At 40.5% G+C, this 27,826-nt stretch overlaps 1 protein-coding gene across 3 annotated transcripts in view; it reads right to left on the bottom strand.

The window, feature by feature from the left end:
* FAXC (failed axon connections homolog, metaxin like GST domain containing) overlaps positions 1 to 27,826 on the bottom strand; it is a 78,907-nt gene that overhangs the window by 33,336 nt on the left and 17,745 nt on the right. For all 3 annotated transcript variants that reach the window (XM_081045367.1, XM_081045366.1, XM_081045365.1), the window contains 2 exons: positions 25,139 to 25,335; positions 14,837 to 15,060 (listed from right to left, as the gene is read on the bottom strand). In XM_081045367.1, coding sequence (XP_080901493.1) covers positions 14,837 to 15,060; positions 25,139 to 25,335 — 421 coding nt within the window. The remainder of the gene's footprint in view (positions 1 to 14,836; positions 15,061 to 25,138; positions 25,336 to 27,826) is intronic.

The following is a 27,826-nucleotide window of genomic DNA, read 5'->3' as shown; positions in this document are numbered from 1 at the left end:
GATGCCTACAGTGGGGTCAGGTCTGAAGGGGAGACCAAGAGGCAGACTGTCCATCCACATAATCTTTAAGATTCCAAGTAAGACAGCAAATATTTGACTCAAACATCACTTAGACTATATCTATGAGATATAACTAGATCAATTACATTTTAAAGAAAATCTCACGATTTGATGGAAAAAAATGGATAATACATTAAGTCAGTTGTTTGGTCCTTGATGAACCCAACAGCATATTTATTTAAATGATTAGATTTGTATTAAAAAGACTATAATCAACATTTAAAAATTGAAAAGAATTTTGATAGATAAATAGATAAAAGATTGGAACAACTAATTCACATAAGAGACATAACTAGGAAAAATCAAAAGAAAAAAATGTTTCTTACAAGTGATTAAAGAATCAGAAAACAGAATAACCTTAAGATAATAGTTTACAATGAATAAAGTGGTACACCATTTTTCAGTAATAAGACCTGGTACTGGTAAGCCTTCAATGAAACTGGTACCTCAGTTTTTTATGTAAATCTCTACTTCTCTTTTGGAAAACACCATGGCAATGACTAAGAACAGGCCTAACGATGTTCACAATCATTCACCCAGTAATTTCACTCCAATAAGTTTATCTCAAGTAAACAATTCCTCAGATGTAAATCATGAAGATATTTAATTTAGAATTATCTATAAAAAAGAATAGGGCCAAATTTAAGGGAATTAATACTTTACAACACAATAAAATATTATGCATCTATCAGAGGAGACAAATTTTTTAAAGATGGCAAACAGAAAAGTGTTTAGAGTTTGCTTTAAAAAATGAACAGAATACAAAGAGATGTGTACCTCAGAAACTAAATTTCAGTGAAAATATGCATGTGGACGATACAGGGAAATAGAACATAGTTACTGAGTTAGGTGATAGAATGATGGGAGCTATCTAAATGCTTTACAGTTTTTAAATGTTGATTATAGTCTTTTTAATACAAATTGAATCATTTAAATAAGCAAAATATGCTGTTGGGTTCATCAAGGACCAAACAACTGACTCAATGTATTAGGATACGTCAGGTCATTATTTATCTATAATTCCTCCCTGAGCTAGGCAATGAATTTTATCCCAACAAATCAGCCAACAGAACACAAATGGAGAGGGCTTCCATACCTGGCAACACCAAGAAAGCACTGAGCCTTCTCATTCTAGGTCATTCTAATACATAGACACATAAAGGATATGTACTGATAAAGATTTAAAAACGTATTGTTTTGCACACAAAAAAAAGAGAGAAAAACCTATTGTCTACATGATGCTATCCTGCGAATTTTTCTTTATTTTCTTTTCTTTTTTTTTTTTAAACTAAATTTATTGGGGTGACAATGGTTAGTAAAATTACATAGGTTTCAAGTCAAAACCACAATGAGATACCACCTCACACCTGTTAGAATGGCCATCATCAAGACAAATAATAACAAGTGTCGGAGAGGCTGTGGAGAAAAAGGAACTTCCTTTTATTCTAATCATTCAGAAATCGGAACCCTGAAAATGTAAACACAAAGTCAAAGTCACTATTCTCAGAGGAAGAAACAGCTAGAATACCCCCAGGATAAAGTGGAGATCAGATTAGTCCTGTCAGAATTATACCAACCAATTTGTGTTATTAAATAAGCCACAAAGATTTGAAGAACTCCGTACTGTTTAACATTTTATTCAACTAAACGTAACTTTTATTTTTATATAATATGTCAATATTTAATATTATATAAATAATCAATATTTATATATATTGATTGTATAAATTGTATTGTATATGTAAATGTATACGTATATTTATTGTATACATATATATGTATAAATAATCAATATTTTTACCAATTGAGATAGCAACAATGAAATTGGAAAACAAATGAGCCACAACTGGCCCACAACTGCCTAGTCCCCATAAGGCTACAAACACTTTAATAGGAGCAGGTCCTAGCCCCACCAATCCGTGGCTACATGAGGATATCCAGGTCCCCAGGATATCAGTTCCTCCCAGGGAAATCTGGAATGGAGAGGATGCTTGAAAAGAAGAGTCGGTGCTTTCTGCATATTTGCTCTAATGGTCCTCCATTAGTGAGCAGTGAGCAATTTAGAGTTACTGAATAATAAGTAAAGACCTGGCAGAGTAAATCACTTCCACTTCCGTTGGTGAGTACAGGACTCCAGTATAGAACTGTAGAAAGCTTAGGCTCTCACCAGAACCCAATCAATAAAGGTAAAAATAGAATTTATGGTTTCCTAGTCAAATTATTCCATCCTTGTATGTGATTTTAACAAACCACCAATGCAAACACACAGAAGTTGTATTGGAGCAAAAGAAAAGAGTTGTCGTTAGCTGAGCGGCCTGAGACCCAGTCCCGGCCTCTCTGACTCTCGCTTGACTTTCTCATCCATAAATTCACTAGCTCTCAGGGTTGCTGTGAAACTACCACATCTCAAGATGCTGTTAAAAATAGAGTTTAAAAATTATCCACACAAAATATCTGCAGTCGTCATACTAGGGTTTTTGACACGGAAAGAAGGAAGGACTGGGCTAAGTACCACATACACAGACGCAACCAGCGTCACCCTCTTGACAAAACTGTGAAGTTGGCCGGGTTTGTTCTGAATCTTATCACCTCCTTAATAAAAGACTACAGTTTTCTCCCTTTCATACCTGCCCAAACCAAGGAACCATCTCCTCTTGTGGCCCCTTCCATGGCTCACATACCATCCTCCTCCCAGCACCCAGGCCAGCTCTTCCATCCTCACCCCCTGCCCTATGTTGATTACAAACATATTCAAATCACCTGCTGAGTTTAAAAACTACCTTTCCCCAGGCCCCACTCCCAGAGACTCTGAGTTATTTGGCCTGCCATAGGACCTGTGCAGTTGTGTTTAAAAGGCCCCGGGGTGATTCTAATGAGCAATCAGGGCTGAGAACCATTGTTTATAGACAGGGATTTTGGAAAGGGCTTAGAATCTGCATTAAGAAACACCCGCTTTGAGGTTCCAGAACATTCCTGCTAGTCTATTATTTTCTTCTTTTATCTGTGGATTTTATCTTTCTAGCTAGGTTGACACGCATAATTACGTTCCTTATTCTCTTCCTCTGCCCTCTGTTCACAGTTACTCAACATAAGCTAAGTGTGGTAAAATGTGCATATAGAACCTAATGTTTCTCATCCTTTTCTACTGCCCAGTCCTGAAGGCTTTCTGCCACTTTCACTGGGATCATGGTGTGTGGCTGTGTTGCAGCCTAGGCCTGAGTGCCTAATGTGAATGCAGAGCTGTTTGCAAGATGTAATTTAACAGGGTAAGAAGAGTGGCTATTAAAATAGCCTATTCCAAAGCTCTCTTCAATACACAACAACTTTGCTAGTGTCCAAAGGCTGTGAATAAAAATCACTTTAAAAGAAGTGGACGATTAGAAGAGAGGTTTACTAGAAACCAACTACTACTCAAAAAGTAGATTTAATAACAAGAGATATAGAGTAAACACAGATGGTTTAAAGCACCATGCCTGAGCAGCTGCCTAAACATAAAGCACAATCCAAGACATCAACCAAAAACGAATGAATGACTTTCCACTTTGGCCTAGGCCCATGTTTTATAACTTGGAAAACTGTCTTTGCTCCTCTCTAGAGAATGAATATAAAACCATGATACCATCAGAACTGGAAGGACTCCCAGAGACCATCTCTAGTCAAACATCTCATCATTTATAAAGACTCCTCAGACATCCTGATGGGGGTCATCATCCTCACCTGGGGGTAATTCCAAAGAAGCCCGCTCTGACCACACCACAAGACAAGCCCTTCTGATCTTGGACAGGGCTGTTTTAAAGTGCTGCCTTAAAGTGAGTTGTAATCTGTTGTCCTTTCCCCACATACACACCCCGCCCTCCTCTAGTCCTCTCCTCTCCTCAGAGATGTTCATCATCTGTAGCAACACCTAAGTCGCTGCCCACTTCCCATATTTGAAGAAAAACTAGTATATGACCTGTACACCTTCACCGCTCCACACTCTCCACCCCCAGAATCCTCAAATTCTTCACATAAAACTATTATTGTGAGGAGCAGCTGGATGGCTCAGTTGGTTAGAGCACGAGCTCTTGACAACAAGGTTGCCAGTTCGATTCCTGCATGGGATGGTGGGCTGCGCCCCCTGCAACTAGGATTGAAAACGGCAACTGGACTTGGGAGCTGAGCTGTGCCCTCCACAACCAGATTGAAGGACAACGACTGATAGGTCCTGGAAAAACACACTGTTCGCCAATATTCCCCAATAAAAATTAAAAAAAAAAACTATTGTGAGACCAACCACCTTCCTAACCACCCTTCTCTGGATACGCCCTAGTTTAGCCAAGTTCCTTTTAAAAGATGGATCCCAGAAGTGAATGTGGCACTCCTTTGTTCAACAAACACTTGTTGAATGCCCAATGTGTGCCAGGCATTTGGTCAGGTCCTAGAGACAGAAATGAATCCACCAAGCCTGGCACAAAATCTAGCTAAAGAAGCCAGTCAAACCAAATCACTGAGCAAAGGTGCAGGGAGTGCTCTGAGGAAGAAAACACCAGGTGCCTGGGAGCATGGGGCAGGTTTGCCTGACCCACTATGGGAGAAAGTTCCAGAAAGGTGTCCTTCAGGATATAACTTTGAAGCTGAGACACTATGTTCTTTTTAAACAGGCTAGGTTTTTATTAGCTTCTTTGGCAGCCCATCGCACTGGTAACATACTAAGATTAAAATCTACTAAAATCATGAAGCCTTTTTTCACATGTCTCTCCCTACTCTATACTTGTACAATTCAATTTGGGGACCTAAGTACAGAATCTGACCTTTAACCCTATCAGGTTTCTTCTTGTTAAGATTGAAAGCTTTGATTCCTGATTTTCCTGTCCAATTTTTTAGTTATCCTTCAACCTAGAGTCGTTCAAAAACTATTAAGCATGCCTTTGAGGTTGTCAACAGGTCGTTAAGAAAAGTCAAGAGCTGAGTCCCTGGAGAACGCTTTTCAGGTTACGTCAATCTGTGTGAGGATACAATTACTCAACCAGCCACAAATCCACCACAATTAATCCAGGGGCTTTCCAACTTTTTTCTTCCGTAGGGGAAATTCTCTGTCAAATAAAATGAAGCAGATTTCCAGTATAGAAACAGACAACAGAGGAGCTGCTCTAGGTGAAGCAGGGGTAGAAAGCGTCACTCTTCTCCCCACCAGCGCACTCAAGAAACCTGAGAGGCAGCACACATCCATGAAGCCCCCTTTGAAAACAAGCCATCTTTCCCACAAGAATATCATGAGAGATGGTATCCAATGGTTTGAAGAACTCAAGAGATCGTCCATCCAACCAGTAAGTCCAGCAAGTCAAGAAGACACAGTGGTCACTTTTGGGTCTGATTTATTCACAGTGAACCAGATAGTGCTCCATGAAAACTAACCATCTATTTAATATGGCATTCCAGTATTCTAGTTCACGATTAGAATCTACTTCCCTCTCTCCTTTTAGAAATAGGAACAGCTTCCTCTCTCCATCTTGTCATTTTCCCTATTCTCCCCATTTCTGAAAGATTACAATCAGAGTTCCAAGATCACATTGGAAATGTTTCACATCCTAGGACATTGTTTGGGCCTAGAAACCTGAGTACTGCTAGATTGTAAGCTTCTTGAAGGGAGAAACCATTCTTATTGATCTTTGTTTCTCAAGAGCCTAGCATAGCACCTGGTGTATAACAACCATGTTTCCCCGAAAATAAGACCTAGGCCAACAATCTGCTCTAACACATCTTTTAGAGCAAAAATTAATATAAGACCCAGTATTATTTTATGTTATGTTATGTTATGTTTTGTTATGTTATATTATAAGACCTGGTCTTACAGTAAAACAAGACCAGGTCTTATATTAATTTTTGCTCCAAAAGACATTAGAGCTGATTGTCCGGCTAGGTCTTATTTTCGGGAAAACACGGTAATACAAAAATAATGTTTAATAGGTTGCTTGTTAGTCTGTTAGTTTTTTTTAAAGATACTGAAGTCTTCTCTTTCAACCTTCTCACCTAATTTGTATTTTAATTCTTACCTATATAGAAGCAAATTTTGAGTTTAGTGTTTTGACCTTCTCCTTATTGTCACTTAACTTTGTACACTTAACTTAAAAACTTAAACTTAACTTAAAAAAAAACAAAACAAACAAACAAAAAAAAAACCTTAGCTGTCCCAAGCTGTCTTACAAACCACAAACCTCAGTCCGTTGGACTCCATCCTCCTGACACCACCACTCACTGCTTAGCTCTTTAGAGCATCCTTTGCAGTAATAATAACTTCTTTAGATATGTCTGTGACCAAAGAGAACTGATAAAATGATATCACTCATTCTCAAGAGAAATGCAAATTACAAACGAGCCACAAGTTGGCACCTAAAGATATACCAATTTATGTGTTCTGCCACAGCTAAACCTTCAGACCACCCCACCCCCACCCCACGCCACCCCTGCCCTCAGCTGAAAGATGCTGAAGTTGTCAAGATAAGCAGGGGAGTGGAGGGTGGAAAGACAGAGCAGCAAGTGCTAAAGTCACAAGTTTCCCATTACCATCCCAAACAAAAACCAGGGACTCCGGACAAAAAATCCATACTATTAATAATTGTAAGGTTCCAAAGTTTCAGTATTATAATCCTCTTCATAAATAAATCTTTGTCATAATTTTCTTAGGAAAAAAATCCTAAAGATTGAATTGTTTAATAAATAAATAAATGTGTAAAATTTTATGACTCTTCAAACCGTGGAACTCAATTTCAGAAAATATGTACTAGTTTTTATTCCTACCAGCAGAGTACATCAGTGCCTGCTCCATACCACCGCCAATACTTCACATCAAAAAAAAAAAAACCCTTTGCCAATTTGATTGACAGATTGGTACCTCATTTTTTAATTGCATTGCTCTGATTACTAAAAAAGTTGAACATTTTTCATGTATTTATTCATCATTTGTATTGTTTTTGCAAATTACCTTTTTATGTCTTTTGCCCAATTTTCCCCTTCAGGTATTCACTTTTCTTATTGATTTGTAGAAGCTTTTCATATATTTAGTAATATATCACATTTTTCCAACTTACCATTTCAGTTTTAACTTTATTTATGGTGATTTTTCACATACAGGACGTCTGTTTTATTTTTCTCATGTAATCTAGCAATTCAACTTTTCATTTATAGTTTCTTCCTTTGGTTCCATGTTTAGAAAAACTTTCCCAAGTTCAAGATTAATAAGATTTTATCCTGACACCTTTCTGGTTGTACTTTGCACATTTGAATGCTTAATCCATTTGCAGTTGATTCGGGTGTATGACATAAAGTCAGGATTGTACTTGTTTTGTTCCGAAAGGTTAGCCAGCTGCCCCAACACCATTTACTGAATTAATGTGTCTTTTCTCCATTGATGTGAAAGGCTGCCTTTGTCATGTACTCTATCTCCACTCATGTGTCTATCTTGCAGGGATATCAAACTCAGCGTACCCACAAAGACATTCATCGTCTTCCCCTTTTCTCCAGTATTCTCCAACTCTGTGAATGATGGTTGTGTTTACTATGTTTCCATGTCAATAACTTAGTTATTCCTTGCCCCTGCCCTCTCCGTCACCTCTCTCTCTCTACACACGCACACACACACACACACACACACACACTCACACATACCAAATTTTCATCAATTTTGTCTAAAATATAGCTCTAATCCATAAAATGATAATCCATCATTTTATGCCCAATGCTATCACTATAGCTGTAGTCCGCAATGCCATCTTATCTTTCCTAGACTGCTACAACCTCCTCACCTGAGCCCCCAAATCCACTCTTGGCCCCTCCAGCACATTCAGTATAAACAAGGTCATGCCACTTCCTTATTTTCAATCTCTGATGGCTTCCATTGCTCTTAGAACAAAGCCTAAAATTATTTAGGCCTGTGTGATCTAGCTGCTGCCTACCTCCATCTTATGCCACACCTCAGCCTTCGCACAATTTCCAGACATTGGCCATCTTTTCATTCATTGAAGGCTCCCAGCTGCTTTTCAGCTCAGAGCCTTCACATGTGATGGTCCTTCTATGCTCCATGCTAATCTTCTCCCTGTCACACCCAGTTGCCCTTCCCCACACACATGCCTGCCTAACTCCAGCTTATGTTTCAGAGCCCAGCTTACATGTCATACACTCGAAGAAGCCTTCAGCCACCCACCTGACCTTATTAGTTTTCCCAGCAAAAAAGCCCTCATCGCAACTAGTTCTTCTCCAGTGCAGCACTTCCCTTACGTGTTGCTATATAGTATAAATACTTACAACATCTCCCCCAGGTGGCAGCTCTAGTTGCTCAGAGCTGTGCCCAACCTGTTCATCTCAGTCTCTTCAGCCCCTCACAGACAGCCCGGCACACCTTTGTGTGTTGATCAGACAGTCAGACTCACAGTGTCCTCAGTCAAAGGTACTGCCCTTCTGTCTGAATTCCAATTACTACAAGTATACTCTTCCTCCCAAGTCTCTAGCCATGGCTAAGAAGAACATTCTTTGACAGGAAATTGTAGGTTCCACCTGGAGAATCCATCACTGTTTCTGATTCTGCCCCTTAAATGCATTCACACATTTCAACTTTTTGCTTAGAAAGTACTCCCAGATGTACAGGTCGTGGAGTACAGGATTTGCTGTCTGCTAAATGTGTCCTCCTGGCATTCATTCGTTTTTTCCATCATTCATCCAACAGATAACTTATTGTTCACCAATGGTGCACCCCTGAGCCTTACAACTGAAACTATTTTTATGATTCTCCTCCTATAAAATTATCTCTTGCAAACCAACTCTATTTACCAATCATTGATTTGCTTTTCCCATGAGATAACTTCTGTGTCACCACACAGTATATAGCAGTCCAATTAAAAGCCAAGGAACATTAGATTTGAGTAGTCTGTGCTGCTTTACCACAATCAGATACGTGAGGTCTGACAATTAAGTTCACGAACTCATCCTAGAAAAAGTGCTACATACCTCATTGCTGAATATCATTACGGTCACCTTCGAAGCACTCCCCTTGGGATACTACGCACCAAGGCCAGCACCTAGCCCACCCTTCAAAGAAATTTTGGAACTTTTTTTCTGGAATGGCCATCAGAGTTGTCGTCATATTACCCTTGACGCTCTAAACGTCATTAAAATGTCTTCCTTTCAATATATCCTTTATCTTTAGGTAAAGAAAGAAGTCATTGGGGGCCAGATCAGGTGAGTAGGGAGAGTGTTCCAATACAGTTATTTGTTTACTGGCTAAAAACTCCCTGACAGAGTGCCGTGAGAGCTGGTGCATTGTAGTGATGGAAGAGCCATGAATTGTTGGTGAAAAGTTCAGGTTGTCTAACTTTTTCACGCAGCCTTTTCAGCACTTCCAAATAGTAAACTTGGTTACCTATTTGTCCAGCTGGTACAAATTCGTAATGAATAATCCCTCTGATATCAAAAAGGTTAGCGACATTGTTGTAATAAGTGCACGAACTTAATTGTCAGGCCCATGCACAGCTTCCTAAGACTCCCTGGTAACAGTCCGAACTATCACCCGCAGCAAGTTACCCATAGGTATCAGTAGAGAAGAGAAGAAACTCAGGCCCGGCAGCAATCTGCCCCAACCCACACACAGGGGTTGCTACCTCAACTTTCCTTAATAAATCTTAGCTCTGGTCAACTTTATGAACGCTGCTTTCCAAAAGCATCAAAATGCAATCTTGTGTTGTTACTGGGAGAAGTTTGAGAACCATAAGACAAGGAGTATAAACCTTCCAAAAGGGTTTATACAACCTAAGGCACACTCCCCAAAGAGGACAGGCAGCTCCCGTGGGACCGCAGCTCCCCCTAATCCTTTTCTTACTGGAGCCGAGCTTCCTCCTTTGGAGTCCCAGCTCACTGAGACCAGCTCTCTCTTCTCCTGGAATGCCAGAGTAAGGGGGTTTACAAAGTGGCGCCCTGCCTTCCAAAGATTTCTGGTCTAGACATCCAGGCATAATTGCGACACATACCCTCCCTGAGTCCCGACATACTCTGCCAGTCCATGTGTGTCCTGAGACATGTCACCACTTCTGCTCCAAAGTGATGCCCAGGCTGGAAGTATGGAACCCCAAAGGCATTTTTGGTTAAGAGTGGGCTAGAGATTTTCTATTATCACAAAAGCTTATTTTAATCTTCTATATATTATTTAAAAACTAAGCAATCAGTCAAATATCTATTACTTTAAAAACAAAATTATTTATTTACTTAAATAGCAGAAGACACTCATTCTGGAAAACTATACCACATTGTTACTACATGTGCTGATAAGGGGGACATGAAGCATGTGTGGCAAGTGACTCATTTTAATGCCTTTGAAAGGAAGCACTACTTTACATCCCTTTACTCTTTATTAAATAGTCAAGATCACACACTGATGTTTCTTAAAATAACCAATAAATTTGGCTCGTTGACATGTGCCAACACAGTGTCAACAAGGATTCTGAAAAATAAACACTTCCCAAGCCATTTTTATGTCTTAACAAAAGGCTTCAGAGGGGGGGCTTAATGGGGGAGGAAGTGCTTTACATTTTTTATTAGTCAAGTATAGTGGCTGGCAATCAGCTTGTTTTTCTCACTTCCATTAACATATTCCACTTTATTACTTGGCTCTTTCAATAGCAGCTCCTAAAAAGAGATCATTTCTCCTCAAGTCCTTATGCACTTTTGCCTGGAGTTTTAACACATTTCTTTGTTGGGGAGCCAGCCTGCTAAGGAAGGGTATGACTTCACCTCACAAAGCCCAGGAAATCTAAATCAATGAGAACACTCCATATTTAATTCTGTACTCAGCATCCAGGAGCAACATTATAAAATATACTTAAAAATTACGTCAGGAACTACATTTTAACTGACCAATTACAGTTCTGGCAACCTGAGAAAATGCTCCAAAAGGAGTCAGTCATCTTGTCGTAACACAATTCCACTTTAAGTCACAATTCATGAGGAACTTCAGGGTAGTTGAGCCATAAATAGCAGGGATCTGGAGTCAGACAGCCTGGATTTGATTCCTGGCTCCAATTTTTACTGCTTGTGTGACTATGGGCAAGTCACTTAACCTTTCTGTGCCTCAGTTTCCTCATCTGACAAATGGGTGGTGTTACTTTGACTTTGTACTGGATTGCATCTTCTATTCTTATATTAAGCTTGTATGTAATGGCCAAAGTTGGGGATTTCTGTGCTAACATGGGACACAACTATGTATTTCTTATTTTCATTCTGTCTTATTTTCCTTCTGCTTCAAGATCATACCTGTAGACTCAGGATTAATTATAGAACAGAAATATAAAAGAGGCAGAAGGAAAGTAGAGTTTTGGCTGATGGGTCGTACATAAGTTTTTTATAGCATCAAGTGTGATACCAGGAACACAGAATTGCATGGTATAGAATACTGAATAATAGAAAATATTTGCAGTGTATTAAATAGGGGAAAAACAAGTTGGAAAATTGTGTGTGTCTGTGTACAAATACATATGTATGATTCAAAATTATGCATAAAAATATCAGAAAGATATGCACCAACATGGTAACTGTGGTTATTAATACGTTATAAGGTTAGAGTGACATTTCCCTTCTCTGTGCTTTTCTGAACCTTCCCAAATTTCTACAATTAACTAATAAATTTTAAAATCAGAAAACAGTTTTTTTCACAAAGATATTTTTCCTGGAAAACAAAGTTCCTAATGTAGTTGTAGTACATAAAATCTGTGAAACTGATAGTGATAATGATAATAGCTATACTTATTTGGCATTTATGATGTGCCAGTCATTATAGTAAGTAAATTACATAAATTCCCATTTAGTCTTCACACTCTATGATGCAGGTATTATTCTGACCCCATTTTGCAGATGAAAAAAACTCAAGCTATTCATGTGAAGTCAGACAGCTGGTACCTTGTGGGGCCCAAAGTATGAACCCAGAGGATCTGACTCCAGAACTCCGTCTCTCATTTGCTGGCCACTAGGCTTCCTGCCTCCATCCACGCTGCTTTCCAAAAACCTAATCTTTTTCTTTTTGTTCTTGATCTTTACATCCTCGATGCTCTTTTTGACTCTTACCCTTTTGGGAGAGGGATGAAAATAGATAATGTGTGCACTTTTTGCATTGTAGTGAAAATCAGGCATTCACTACATACATGGTATCTCTGTTTTAAACACACACACATTCCCAAAGGGGAGGTGGGAACATGCAGAACCAAACAGGGGCTAGCACTGACCACGGGGCTAACCCCTCCCCCGCCCACCCCTGATAGGTTCTCACAGCATCACAGACCTCTCCTTCCTGACCCTTGTTATAGTTAGTTGTATTTTACATCTGCTCTTTGTCTGATTGCTTATTACATGCCCGGTACTATTCTGAGCACGTTACATGTATTACTTTTCTTCTCACCATTGTTGTCCCCACTAAACACATAAGGAAACTGAGGCCTAGAGAAGTTTAGAAACTTGCCCAAGGTCGCAGAGCTAGTGAGTGATGGAGCTGGGGTTTGACTCTGGTTCCAAAGTCATTACTCTCGAATGAATGAATACATGAATGAATGAAGGTATATTCTCCATTTTCCAAAAAAAAAAAGAAAAAAACTATCTCTTATTAGGATTAATTTCATTTCTGTAGGTCCTGAATATTTCCCATAAACCATATTTCTAATATTTTTTAAATTTTTATTGCTATTATGAATGGGATTTTTAAATTCTATTTCTAACTTGCTATTTGGGATGCTCAAGAAAATTATAGATATTACAATATGTTTGTAACTTTTGTAAATTTATTCCCTCATTAACTGTAATAACTTTAGTTGATTTGTCATTATTTTAGCTACATCATCTCTTAATTTCTATAAATAGTCATTTTGTCTGCTGCTTCCAACATGGAGATACCATCTTTTTCTCATGTTGTCCAACTACATGATCAGGCCTCCCAGAACTACATTAAATAACAGTGAGAGCAGGCATCCTTGTCTTGTATTTTACTGGAGACGCTCCTAGTAACTCAACATTAACTATGACACTGGCTATTGGCTTAATCCTTTCATCATGTTAAGAAACTGGTCTTCAAGTCTCTTTTACGAAGAGTTTTTATCAGGAACGGATACTGAATTTCATCATCAAATGTCTTTTCAGTGCTTAGGTAATTATGATTTTCCTCCTAGCTATTTATAACAAATATTATTAATGTATTTTATATCATCATATCATATTTTCTATTCCATTTCTACTTGGTCTGGCTGTAAAGATGTTTTTAATATGCCAAAATTAAAATTTAATTTTAATTTTTGTTTTGTTTAAATTAATTTATTTTAATTTGAATATAATTAGAATTTTTAAAACTATATCCATGATACTGACTGCCTATCTTCAGTCTCTTTACCGCCTATACCTCCGACCCAGTCCATCCTGTGTGACACCAACAGAGCCACTTTCTAAACCACAAATATGGCTCATTCTCTTTTATAGTCAGAAATCCACAACCCCTCTATGTCTTCTGTATGATAAATCATGTACCTCTTAGCATAATTATTGTCCCTTATAATATGGCCCGCAACTACCTTTCAATCTTCATTTCAACCACTTGGGTTCTAAAATGCCCCTCATTCGTGACTCCTTTTCTCATTATTTTCCTGGAAGCTCCTTCCTTATTTTCTTCATTAGGACAACTGTTTACTTTCTTGGGCCAACATGACTGCCACCTCTTCTATGGCCCTCCCCAGTTCTCCCCACCATTTCATCCCTGCTTCTGCTCGGTCCCCAGAGAATCAAGTGTAGACTTCTGCCAGGGGGCCTGTCACCGTCCTACTTGTGCATGTTTACTCCTGTAGAGCAGGGGCCGGCAAGCTTCTATGGAGGGTCAGATGGCAAACATTTTAGGACTTCCATTTGATCTCTGTTGCACTTTTATCTTTACGTTTTAATAATGTAAAAACCATTCTTAGCTCATAGGCCATTAAAAACACACACACAGGCCACCAGCTATGAGCCATAATTTGCCTACTCCTAGTTTAGAGGCTCATCTCTCCCACTGGACTGTAAGCTACCAGAGAGTGGGGATGATCTCTAATGCATCTTTGTATTCCCCAGCTCCTGGCTGGGAGCTGGATGTGCTGTCCAGCTCTCCCCCAGCAGGCTCGGGTTCAGGGAAGGACTCCAGGTCCTAAGCCAGTCAGAGTGGGTCACTTTGCAGGGGTCAGGTTAAACTCATCATAGCACCCAGTTCCTGGGGCACCAGGTGGGTTTCAACAAAACAAATCCCAAAGCGCACTTCCTAGAGGAGGTGAGGCTCCACAACAGGGATGAAGGCACCAAGAGAGGGGCAGTGAAAACCCCCCTTCCCTAAACAAAATCAGCAGCCCCAACAAACTAGGTCATATGACTAGTCTCATAGAGGACATGGCTCCCTATATGTTTGTTGTCCCCAGGAGAGGCCACCTAAATTTAATGATGTGTTTGAGTTGTCCCAGCTAAGACTCAAGCTCTGCCCAGGACAGACTCACATCAGCCCGTCCACCTGCAGCCAACCAGGTAAATGAGGCACATCACTCTACTCTCAGCATCGTCACCCGCCCATGGACACATGTGGCTCTGTGCTTCTCTTTGAAGGGCTTCCCAAGCAAATTAAACCCGTGGTGGGACTGCAACCTACACGTGGAAGCAAAAAAGCCAACCAAAATCAAACTTCAAGTCAGTAAACTAACAGTGCTTTACTAATCATGCAAAAAGTACGGATAGAAAATATAGAATAGAAGGTGTGGTACATTACCCAGAAGCCCCGCTAAAGACCGCATGTCCTTCTCCATCAGCATGTAAATCTCGTCCTCTGAGAAGCGGCCAATGCCGTGGCCGTGCATCTCGCGTTTCACAATTCCTTTTGTTATGTGGCACACGATCCACCTCAGCAGGTTGCTGAAGGGACCGCCACCACTAAGAGAGAGCAGCTTCCGGGTCTCATTGAGATTGTCCACCCACTGGCAATAAGCTAATGTCCTGGAATTGTGTGGAAACAAGTTACTACTGTGCATTAAATACATATCAGCTCCACAGGGTCAGTTTCCAATGAGTGGTGCAGAATTTAGCGCCCTCTAGAGGAACTGAATCATTGCAGCTTTTATACAAAAGCAGTCTGCATGGCAGATATTACAACAGGCGATGGTCCATGCCTAGACTTAAGGCCTGTGAGAGACACGGTAACAAATCCAGATAAGCATGCCATGCTACAATTCCAACAAACCTCTCCTAGCTCCCGCCCTCAGACCCTCCCCCTCTCCCACCGCCCAAGGCCATGCTTCTGCATTCTCTTAGGCAACCCACAGAAAACAAGTAGAAAGGCTTTCAGATAGAATAGTATGTACATAAAGGGGCATTGGGGACGAGGTGGCAGTGCCCAGGATGCTGACTTCATTCTCTTTCTTAACCAAAGCAATGGTTATACAAATATATGTTCTGTGTTCATTAATTAAGCTGCATATTTTTGTTTTGTACAGTTTGTGTATGCATTTTATGTTTCATGACATAAAAGGACTTTTGTAAAAAAATAAATCCTTTTGCCTTTATGGCAGAGTTATGGAGTAGGTATACCTGTCCATGTTTATTATAAACTATATAAACGTTAATGACTCGCTCTCCAGAGAGTCAGCTCTCTGCTTCTGCCTGTTCTCCAGGACTTCAAAGTGAATACAAATACCAAAGGAACTTGGTAGAATCATTTTCCCCATCTGGGTGGTGCTTGTGGCAAACTCTCCCACCCAGATGTTCCCACGGAATACGTATGGACAGTTAAGCAGCTATTTATTGTTCATGTGTTACACTGTCAGCAATACCCAGGCCTTTGCTGATTTTGTTCTCTGAACCTGTGCAACTGCAGGAATATTTTTTTATGGTTGATATTTGCTAGACAGAAATTAAAAGGGTTTCCTACTGAAGGCTGAGAAAAATGTAGCAGGCGTACAGTCATAATACAATTTTTCCTCATAATGAGCAACAAAAGATACCAGAGGCCCCCAAAAAATGTATATAAGTGGACACCTTGGTCCACGTTGCTCAAGCAGTAGTTCACCGTAATCAGAAGTATCTGGACGCTGATGGCAACTTTGAGCAGCTCTTGTAATTGTAGAAGTCAAATGTGACTTGTATTCATCTTTTGTTATCAGTATATATTGAGTATTACAATTTTAATAGTTTTCCTTTCTTAAAATACGCATACATTTTCTTGGCACCCTCTGTACATTAGTGGTCATTTCTTCTCCTCGTGTTGGTTGATATAGGGGTAATGGCCACTTCAAAAACATCAGAAGAGTGAAAAATATTTTTAAAGAGTGAACACAAGGAATGACAGTAAATTGTATCTGCTTTCCACCTCAAGGAAAAAAACAAAAGCTGAGAAAGGACCCTGGAATTTTGATCATTTTATATCATTCTGTTTTTTTGAGTGTTCTTTCCTCTACAAAATGAAAATAAGAAAAAAAAAAAAAAAAGAAGAAGATTTCTCTTAATTTCTTAAGCATTTCTGATTTTTACTGAAAAGTCCTATAACCAATTTCAGCACACTCTCTGTACTGCAACCATAACTCTTCTTTGTTACTTTTATAAAGGAATGCCTACAAATCTTGTTAGAAAGCTTTGTGTACTTCTTTTTTATAAGTTTCTCAAAATAAAGTATTGAGGAGTCAAGAAGAGGATTTTGCTGAAAAGAGAGAAAAGTACGTCACAATGGTGACTAATTAATCTGTAGAGTCATAGTAGTCAGTGGAGTTTTTGATATAAAAGATCTCACACTTGTTCTAGTAAATTCTTTAAAAACATTCATACTAAACGCTTTTCTGTTTGCTCTTCCTTTTACACCTGCAATTAAGTAATTAAGGTGTCAACTTTCACATTCATTAGAATAATTCAGCACTTTCATTCTAATTGTACTAGATCTAAATTCACAATAGAAAGGCTTGATTATTTTGGAATTATTTTGGAAGCCAGTGATCTGAGAATAAAACGAAATGATCCTAAATTAGGCGTGACCACGTAATAATAGCACCCAGGAAGCCTCTAAAGTTTTAAAAATGAGGAATATGGTGGCTCTAAACTGATAGGTTGATGTGGGGGTGGGGGAGAGACGGGAATACATCCTTTGTAGGCAAATTACATAGGCTTTGTCATAAGCATAACTGATCTTAAAGGCCGAGCAGAAGCCAGGTAGAGCAGATGGAGAAGACGCGTACAGGAAGAGCCCCAGCTGGTTGATGCACTGTGAGGGCTTCGGCACAGGTAGGTGAGGTACAAGGTGCCTGAGGAAGCCTGTAAGAGTTTGAGGCTGGAGGGGTAAGCAAGGATCAGATCAGCATGGGTATGATGGAAAAAGAACTGAACTTTATTATGAAAGCAAAGTTTAACCACTTGAAGGGTTTCAAGCCAACAAGAACCATAATCAGATTTGTGGCGATGTGAAGGAAGTGGAGAAACTGGCAGAGAGGGACTGGCTAGAAGACCATGGCAAGACCAGGCAAGAAATGACACACTGAACTAAGGGGATGGCGGAAGGGATGGTGAACAGGGAATGCATAGGAAAAATACCGATATATGAGAAACAGACCAATGGATACACAGGATTAGGTACGAAAAGAAAGTAGGTGTTTTCTCCCAGGCTGATGGTTTAAATGGATGATAATGCTATTAACCAATACCAACAGTACATGCAATATACAAGGTGGAACAAACTTCGTTGATGAAAGATCAGTCAACCTGTTGCATTTGCAGTTCCCGTGGAACCCGCCAACTGAGGACGTCCTGAAGGCTGAGAACTCAGGAGATAGGTTTAGACTCAAGGTAGAGAATTTGTGGGCAGAGGCACCAGTGAGAGTTTTAAAACTGTAAGAGGAGATGAGATCGTCTAAGGAAGTTTCTAGGGTAAGGAGTGATGCTGAGGAAATGACAGGTCAAGGGAAGGTTAGAAGACGAGATGGCCAGGCTGTTAAGGGCCAGCTTGGAAAGAAGTAGGGACACCACTTTCTGAGATAGAGAGAAAAAGGTGAGGGGCTGCAAAGAGGTTCAGAGGTCCTGCCTCAAGACTTCAGTTTTGTCTGTAGAGCAGGAAATGAGGGCATGTGCCAAAGATGAGGATACTACAATGGAGAGTTTTAGAAGACTAGTGAAAGAGTGGCAGGTGGAGATGGAAGAAGCCACTGTTGGGGCCACACAACTGAGCAAGGAGGAGGCCACATCAGTACAATGCTGTAAGGTTCTCTACCTGCATTAACAGGCTGAATGCAGGGCACAGAAGAAGGAACACTGAGTTGATTCATAATTTTGCACCTAGATAACCTTAGAAACTGACTGCCCCACTCTTAATTTCTTTCCTCACTTTCATTCCCCAGGCCCAATATTGTAGAAGCAAATGAGGGCCAGGCAGGCTCTTTCAGGGTCAAGGCCCACGAATGATACGAACTTTAAATACCAAAGAAAATAGGTGCTTCATGGATTCCTAAATCAATTAGTACAGCTCAGACGTCACTGACATGCTTCCATATCATTACAACCATGCATCTAACCTCCTCTTGCAACCACACTCCTAAAAACTCTGTCCACGTGGTGGGGCTCTCACCCATACCACTTCCCTGGAACCACTCTTATCCAAGTCACAGTCCCTCCTTGTTCCAAAATCCAAATCAACCTTTTTTCCATATTTATCTTTCTTGAACTCTCTATAGCATCTGACACTAATGGTGTCTTTCTTAGAATTTTCCCTCAACTTACGTCTCCACTGCTTTTCCTTTCATCTCTTCCATGCCCCCAAGATTTCTGGCTTTATTCCTTCTATCTCCTTACACCTCACTCATGGGGCGATCCATTTCCCACCCATGATTTCACTGACGACCCCCCAACCCCATATCCAGCCAAAACCTCTGTCCTCAGATCCACGGATCCTTGTGAGAGACCCTCAGGAGCTGCAAACCAGCACTCCCCAAATTGGATTCATCATCTTCCTTCCGTCCAACTGTGCTTCTCCTCACCCAAGCCAGAAAGAAGCCCAGGAATTATTCCTCAGTGCTCCCTGTTCTTCACTCCTGATAGACAGTCACCCTGAGAATTTGCCCTTATCTCCGCCTCAGTTAACACTGTAGATCAGCCCCTCATCAGAGCTCATCTCTGAGGACAGTGGCCTCCTAGCAAGTCTCCTGACATCCCCTCAAGGCCCTCCAGAATCCATTTGCCCCAAGGCAGCCACAAAGAGCTCCCTGAAACACAAATCGAATCGTATCATATCATGCTGCTTCTCGGAGTCATTCACTAGCTCTCGCAGCTCTTCACGGGGCACACCAGCCCGCTCCCCAGTCCAACGCATCCCCCTGCATGGCCTCCAGGCATCAGCATATAGAATTACATGTGCCTCCCAAACGCCTCCTTGGTGCCTCTGAACTTACAGATGCTGCTCCCTCTGCCTGGATATCCTAATCTTCCCCTCCACCCAGCCCCTTTGGTTGCCACTCTGATTGTCCCCAGACTCTGTTGTGACAACATCTCCTCTGGGAAGCCTTCCCCTCTTCTCTCCAGCAGGTGCTGGCAGCCTCTCCTTGTTTCTTCAAACTCTCCCCCCCAGGACTAACCATTACAAAGGCTCGATGTCTCCCTCCAGACTGTGAGCCACCTGAGGACAGAGAAAGCGTCTCATTACCTTGCTTTTCCCCCATCCAGCATGGTACCTGGCCACTAGTAGTCATTCACTAAGTTTGATGAAAGAATGAATTATTGATTGAATGAACAAAGGCTTCACTTCTGAGCCAGCTACTACTAAGCAGTGTTTCTAAGGGATGACAATATTTAAAGAGAAAAATGGAAAGAGTGGAGGTGCCTATGGAGAATGAAGAAGGGGTTGCCACCCATCGCTCTCTTGAGATCTGTGTCACTCTCCACAGGGAAGAGGCCCACTGCACAAGGAGTCATAAATTCTTTACTGCAGAAGCTGGGAGCGGGGCAGGTGGGAGACAGTTTGGAAAGCATACGAGGCTAAGCAATTAAAATAGTTTATCATTCTGAGAGCCTCTTTCAAAGTTGATACTCATAGGGTCAGAGTTGTGCTTGTTTGTTTTTAACAATGATTATCTTAGAACAGAAGAATAAACCCTGCTCAAAAGTTTTTAAACGAGATCAAGAAGACAGAAAGAAAAAGCCGACTGTGGGGACAAAGCCCCAAAAAACAGTTTCCAGGCTCTCGGCCTCACATAGAAAGGTGCTGGCTCGGGTAGTAAATGGCCATCAACTGTGATCAGATGGCCATCAGCTGTAGCTAGCTGGCTGTCAGTTGTAACCCGTAAGCCATTGGCCAGTAATATAACTGCTGTGGCTACGTCAGCAGAGAATGGGGCTAGCAAGAGCGGATTGCAGAGAGGCGGATGCCGCTGGTGAGAATATAGTGATATGACTCCCCTACTTATGGCTCCGTGGGTGTTCCTTTTTGGCCTCACCATGTCCTGCGTTCTTATGTGGGGAACGGGACAGGAGACCCTGCCGGACGCCCCGCATGACAAATGGCGCAGCAAGCAGGGTCCCCTGCGTGACACCGACCCTGAGTGTTTTAATGAATATATTTCTTGTTAGAACCTAACATGAGACCTGGTCCACAGCAGAAACCAATACCCATGTGTGGGAACCTGCAAACCACTGTTTGATGAGTGAACCCTTGCATAGGCCTTCCAGCCATGAGGACACCTTTCTCCATGTTGTGCTACACCCTTGCCATATGTGGCTTGTACTCTAAATGCTCAAGGGTGCAGGAGTATACAATAAACGTCTGTAATTTCATTAAGTTTCACAGGCATTATCTTAGCTCCTCCAAACAGGAGTCGTCACTACATCTAAAACTGGGAGGGGAGTATCAGAGAACACAGCAACCGAGTTGCAATCAGGGAGAGACAGTCTCTTGGCTTTTAGAGAAGATCGTGGGTAAGTCGTTTCATTAAATCTTCCCACCTCCCTATTCACTGAAACTGCACCTAAAACCAAACTCAATTAAAATTTAAAAATCATGACCAACCTAGAAGCAAATTGGAGTTCCCTGTTCTAATGCCTATATTTTTATGGGTGAAATGTTATGACTTCGATAGTTTGACAACCGTGCTCCACACACTTTCCTATGGGGTTCGAAGATTCTTAAGACACTCACTGGGGTCCACATGGGGCAGTATGTCACACAGAAACAGCTATGGTGTCTGTTACCAAAAATCAATTTCATTCCAGTAATTTGACCCTGTGTCTCTCAGATTTCCCTTTATACAGACTTCCTTGCACTGGATCTCATTTAAGCATTCAGTGGAACAAAGGGGATAAAAATCTGTCTTCTTCATCTTCCATAATAGCTTTATGAAGCAAGTGGGACACAATTGTATGGCTTTCAAGTACAAGAAAATAGCTGGTTGTGTTTATTTGAACAGACATAAAACAGAGCTTCAGAATAATGTGATGTTATGTAATAATGATAGCTTTCCATTGTCTTTGCTTTTCAGAAAATCATACGTGAAGTATTTTTAAAGTTTCAGACCGAAATAAACATATCTCAAAACTCCAGACAAATGAATCAGTTGAGTCAAACAATCGATTCTACTTCTGTAACTGCAGACACAACCTTGGGGCTTATGGATTGTCAGAATTTAACAAGCTTTCATGGAAAGCTCATACTTAAAATATTTTCCTGCATATCATGGTCAGTTCCCCATGCTGGCCCCAGTTTCCAGGGGTGTGTTTTGCCTCTGAGACTAAAAGGGGAAGAAAGAGAGGAGCTTGAGGGAAGAGTCCACAGATTCTCTGCCTCAGGTATTTTCTTACCATGAGGGGATTAGGTCTTTTCTCCTTTGAGATTTAGAGCTTTCGAGAAAGACTGTTCAGCATCTCCCCAAAGCAAGAAGTTGGCTAAAGGTTTGGAAACCTTATAAAACAAAGAAACATCAGATTTTCTTCCTCCTACTATCGTGTTTCCCCGAAAAAAAGACCTAGCCAGACCATCAGCAATAATGCATCTTTCGGAGCAAAAACTAATATAAAAAAAATTAATATAAGACCCAGTCTTAACATAATATAAGACCTGGTCTTATATAATATAATACAAAAATAAGACCTGGTCTCATTTTATATATACTTATATACTATAAGACCGGGTCTTATATAATATAATACAATGTAAGACTGAGTCTTATATTAATTTTTGCTCCAAAAGACGCAGTAGAGCTGATTGTCGGGCTAGGTCTTATTTTCGGGGAAACACAGTAGGGACTTAAGGGAATTGGATGAATTAGGAACTGTTTTTTGAAAGTTCACTGTATATTTGCATTGCAATCAAGACCTGACCTCCCACCTTCATTATTTCTTCCCTAAATTAACTCTTGAGGAGCGACAAATGAGAAATAGTAGCTAACTTAAAAAAGTATTTTCCTAATAGAGAGAATGTAGTATGTAGTATGTATGACCCAAACAACTCCCCAAGCAATTGGGGGTTTGTGGTCTGTAAAAGTAAGTTTCTTCCCTACCAGGGTACCACCTCCCAACTCTCTCCCATTCTTCCCACAAACACCCTTCCTTTCCCCACCACACCCTGACCCCCAGCAAGTATTGGGGCCCATGTAGAGAAAAAAAGAGCAAAAGATGAACTTCTACCAGGAAGTAAACATAGATAAAACATTGCACAAACCTAGAACAAGAAGCAGTGACAGGTAGTACTTGAGAATCTTGCTGTGTCAAAGTCTTTCTAAACGAAATATAATTTTATGAACCACTGCAGAAATCAAAGAATTGTAACAAAAGTACCAACTAAAATGTAAATTTTCCAGCTTCTTTTCAGGCAGCTGACAAAGAGCTAGCACCCACATTAATGGGTTCATTGATCAAATGAGGTAGCACTTTGGAAGGCTACGCCAAGGGAGGCACTGAGGGGCAGGGTGGTGACCCTGTGTTGGTTCTCCATTTCCCTCAATCACTGTAAACTGGGGACTGGAACCTGGTAAGCCTTTCTCTTATGCAAAGCACATCACAGGCAGGCATGCATTTTGGTCTCCACGGCAAACCACTGCACTCTTCGGGATGGGAGGTCCAGCAGTTCCCCACACGTAAGACTGTAAGGAAAAGACCTAGGCTGATTCCAGGAACACTGAGTCTGTGATTACTCCCACAGATCTGCACCCCTGCCTCCACTCTCTGCCAGCTTCCCTCCTGTCTCCCACACCTTCACCTCTATAGTGGAAGGGGGAAGAGAAGTGGTGCTTCAGATCAGCCCTGGAATAAACTGGGCAAGAACTGAAAGTAGAAAGGGGAAAAGAAAAATAGAGGGTCACTTAAAATCCAAGAGAGAGAACAGCAAGCTTTCCATTTCGAAAGAGAGCTGAATGGATGAAATAGGAAAGTGATGGGGAAGAACCTTCTACAGCTGAGCCCACACTGAGGACGTATCTCTCAGGGGGTTAGGTACAAGCTACTGGGTGAGCTTCTGACCCTGGAGTAACAATTAGTGCCAAAAGGAAGTGGGCTTCACAATTCTTAATTAAACCTTCAAAAAAAAAGATAAAGTTTGCAGAAATCAGAGAGAAAATTTCTTTTATCTACTGGTGTGTATAGAAAGGTACTACAACTCCAGGAAATGGATGAAAGACAAAGGAAAAAAAAAACCCACATAACAATGAGTTGTAAGCAAGAAGAACCATGTCTGTTTAACTCACAGTGTCACAACCAGCACAACGCTAAGTGCAGAACAGAATGGGGCCAACTCCTCAACACAGTGTGTGTGATGCTTCAGGTTCGGGGAATACAAGCTAGGCGTCCAGCAATCAGGGCAAAGACACTCAGAAAGCAGCATATGCTTTACTTCCGGAACACAGGGTCACTCTCGTCAGCTAAGGAAAACTGACAATAGTCTCACAAAGCTTGCGTAACTTATTTCACCTGAGACTCCTGACTTAGATTTCTGTTCCCTCCTCTGGGTATCTGATGTAATGTTACTGTAATTCAGCAGTTTGTATTGGTAAAGAGCCCAGTCTATCCAAATAGCTCCCTCACCTTAGTGAGTTCCAGTCTAGATGAGGGGTCAAACAACGACATAGCCCTCGAGCTAAGAAATTTTTACGTTTTTAAATGGTTGAGAAGAAAAACAAAATATTTTATATTAAATTAAATTCAAATTTCAGTGCTTTTTTTGAAACACAGTCATGCTTATTCATCTGCATATCCTCTAAGGGCCACTTTTGCACCACAACAGCAGGGCACACGGTTACCCTTGAACAACATGGGGTCGAACTGGGTGGGTTCACTTACACACAAACTTTTTTTCAATAAATATGTTCAGTACTATAAGTGTATTTTCTCTTATCATTTTCTTAATATACTGGAGGGGGTGCCAAAAAATGTATACCAGAGGACACTTTGGTCAACGTTGCTCAAGCAGTAGTTTGCCGTAATCAGAAGTATCTGGATGCTGATGGTAACCATTTTGAGTTCGTCTTGTAATTTCAGAAGTCAAATGTGACTTGTATTCATCTTTTGCTATCAGTATATATTGAGTATTACAATTCAATAGCTTTTTCCTTTCTTAAAATGTGTATACATTTTTCGGTACCCTCTGTATTTCTTTTCTCTAACTTACTTTATTGTAAGAATGCAGTACATACTACATATATTAAATATGTCAGTTGACTGTTTATGTTATCCGTAAAGCTTCTGGTCAATAGTAGGCTTGTTAGTCATTAAGTTTTAGGGGGCTCAAAAGTTATATGTAGATTTTCAACTGCGCAGGGATTGGTGCCCCTAACCCCCACATTGCTCAAGGATCAACTGTAGTTACTACAGAGACATATGGCACATAATGTCTAAAATATGTACTAGCTGGGCCTCTACAGAAAATGTCAATCCTGCTCTAGCTACCTAGAAATTTAACAGTCATAACTTTGACCCTTAAGTCAGTCAAAATGCCAAACAATTTTGAAAAGTTTTCTTTTCAAATGGAAAGGTTGGGGAGTATCTGAAAGGTGACCCAGAACTTGGCTTACTCCAAAGGATGGGGACAGGCCTGGGCACTTGCCCAGCACCCCGGGGGACTCACCAGTAGAAGTGCTCCTCCACCATCTTCGTCACCGCCCTGGAGATGGCTCTTTCATGAGGGCCAAGGTGTTTGTTTAAATTCACTCCAAGTTTCTCTTCCAGAAAGTCAATTATGAATTCTGTGCCAGAAACTTTTTCATGATTATATTCAATCCAAGGCATTTTCCCTTGAGCAGAAAGTTTTCCACCAAAATAGTTCTAAGCAGAATAAATTTTGAAAAGATAAAAACAATGTTTTATTTAAATTTCACTGGATGATTAACAGAAACAAACATTCCAACCATATATTTGATAGTGACTGTACTACTCAAGTGAATGTACTTAGCACATAAACTCTTTAAAAGAATAAAAGATTACTCTTAGAAAAAGATTTGCCTCACATGACAATATTACTTTATTCCATTAGATTTTATCATGGGCTCTGGCTTATTGCTAAGAAAGAAAGAAGGCGGCCGGTTGGCTCAGTTGGTTAGTGAGCAGTGCTCATAACACCCAGGTTGCCGGTTCGATTCCCACATGGGCCAGTAAGCTGCGCCCTCCACAACTAGATTGAAAACAACGACTCCACAACTAGATTGGAAAAAAAAACAACGACTTGACTTGGAGCTGATGGATCCTGAAAACACACACTGTTCCCCAATATTCCCCAATTTAAAAAGAGAGAGAGTTGCAAAAGAAAAGAAAAGCATAAATTCATGCAAAGACTTGTACATAAATGTTCAGAGAAGCTCTATTTGCAATTGTCAAAAACGGGGAAAAAGCAAATGCACATCAAGAGGTAAATGACTAAGTAAATCCTGGCACAACCTTAGAATAAAATATATTCAGCAATTAAAAAGGAATGGAACTACTGATACAATAACATGGATTAATTTCAAGATAATGTTGCTAAGCGAAATAAGCCTGACAAAAAGAGTACTTACTGTAGGATTCCATTTATGTGAAACTCTAGAAAATACAAATTAATCTACCATGTTTCCCCAAAAATAAGACCTAGCCAGACCATCAGCTCTAATGCATCTTTTGGAGCAAAAATTAATATAAGACCCGGTATTGTATAGTATAGTATAGTATAGTATAGTATAGTATAGTATAGTATAGTATAGTTTATAGACCCGGTCTTATATTATAGTAAAATAAGACTGGTGTTATATTAATTTTTGCTCCAAAAGACACATTAGAACTGATGGTCCGGCTAGGTTTTACGTTCGGGGAAACAGGGTATATGACAGAAAGCGATCAGTGTTTGCTAGGGAGGATGGGGAACAGGAAGTGACAGGATGGAAGGATTACAAACAGGCACAAGGATACTTGGTGGGTAATGAAAACATTAGTATCTTGAGGGTGGTGGTGTTTTCGTACAAATTTACATAAGTCAAAATGTATCAAAGTATACAATTTAAATATGTGCAGTTTATAGTATGCCTATTATATCTCAATAAAGCTGTATTTTCTTTTTTTAAAACAGCATAAAATTTTAAATACATCAGTCCTCTACCTCTTTAAACTGTTTCTCTAACCTAGAGAGTCAGCAAATTTTTTCTGTAAAGGGCCAGATAGGAAATTTTGGACAGGTCATATGGTCTCTGTCACAATTCAACTTTGCAGTTGTAGCATGAAAGCAACCACAACAATACATAAATGAATAAGAATGGCAAAAAAAGTTGTTTATGGACACTGAAAGGCAAATGTAATAGAATACAAAATATTATTTTTCTTTTGACTTTTTTCAACTATGGTATTTAAAACTGTGAAAATCCTTCTCAGCTCACAGGCCTGATCTGGCCGGCCCACCCAGAGCCTGCCACCTCTGCATTAGGGGCGTCCATTTACCCTCAGCACCTCCAAGAGAAACAAAAGTAAACTCAAGTGACCATTTGTAACGAGCCTTGCACAAGAGGATACCTCCTTGCAAAGGTGCATGATGACCCATGGGCATGGGAAGGCCTGCTTCTAGGAGGCCCCTGGTCAAATCTTTTAGACTGGAAGCCAAAATTTGCCAAGACATGAAAAAAACTCTGTTTGGGGTGTTTTATGTGAGAAATCATTGGGGTTAACAAAAGTGACTATTACTTTAATTGTTCTTACCTATATCACACCAAGATTTGTGTGTGCCTTTCCCCAAAACCAAACAGTATATCTCAGCACATGTGATAAAAAACATAGAATGTTGCAAAATTTCTAAATCAAGTCTCTCTGTGTCTATGAATTATGCTTGCCTGTTGTGAGGACCACTGAATTTGGCCTCCAAGATAACAGGGTTATGGCTAGTAGAGATCATGGCCCTTAAAAGCAGTTGTCCATTTGTGCCCACAAGGACTGGGCTTGGACTACGCTTGAGGGTCCCAGGCTTCTCAGACCTTTGAGGAAATACCACCTCTTTGGAAAGCTGCAAAGTAGAGTGGGTCCTAGCTAAATGTTGCTTCCATTCCTAGCTAAATGTGGCAGAGAATAATGGGGACTGTGGTCTCTGTCTTTTGGTGTCTTGATACTTTATCTCATTGCTTATTCAAAAGAAATTCATTCTGAGCCCAGCCTGGACAAGGGAGTTATTGGGGCTGCTGTCAGCCATATTGCTTTTATGCAATTTGGAAAACGGAACTTCCTCAGGGTGGACACAGACCAGGCCGGGGATCACTCCTTGCCCCCACTCCTGGGCCACGCACTGTTGTGCAGTGAACAACCTGCA

The sequence above is a fragment of the Rhinolophus hipposideros genome (genome assembly GCF_964194185.1).
Source record: "Rhinolophus hipposideros genome assembly, chromosome: 3".
Taxonomy (NCBI): Eukaryota; Metazoa; Chordata; class Mammalia; order Chiroptera; family Rhinolophidae; genus Rhinolophus; species Rhinolophus hipposideros.
Note: the sequence above shows the minus strand (reverse complement) of the source record. Positions and strands in the feature narration are given on the sequence as shown.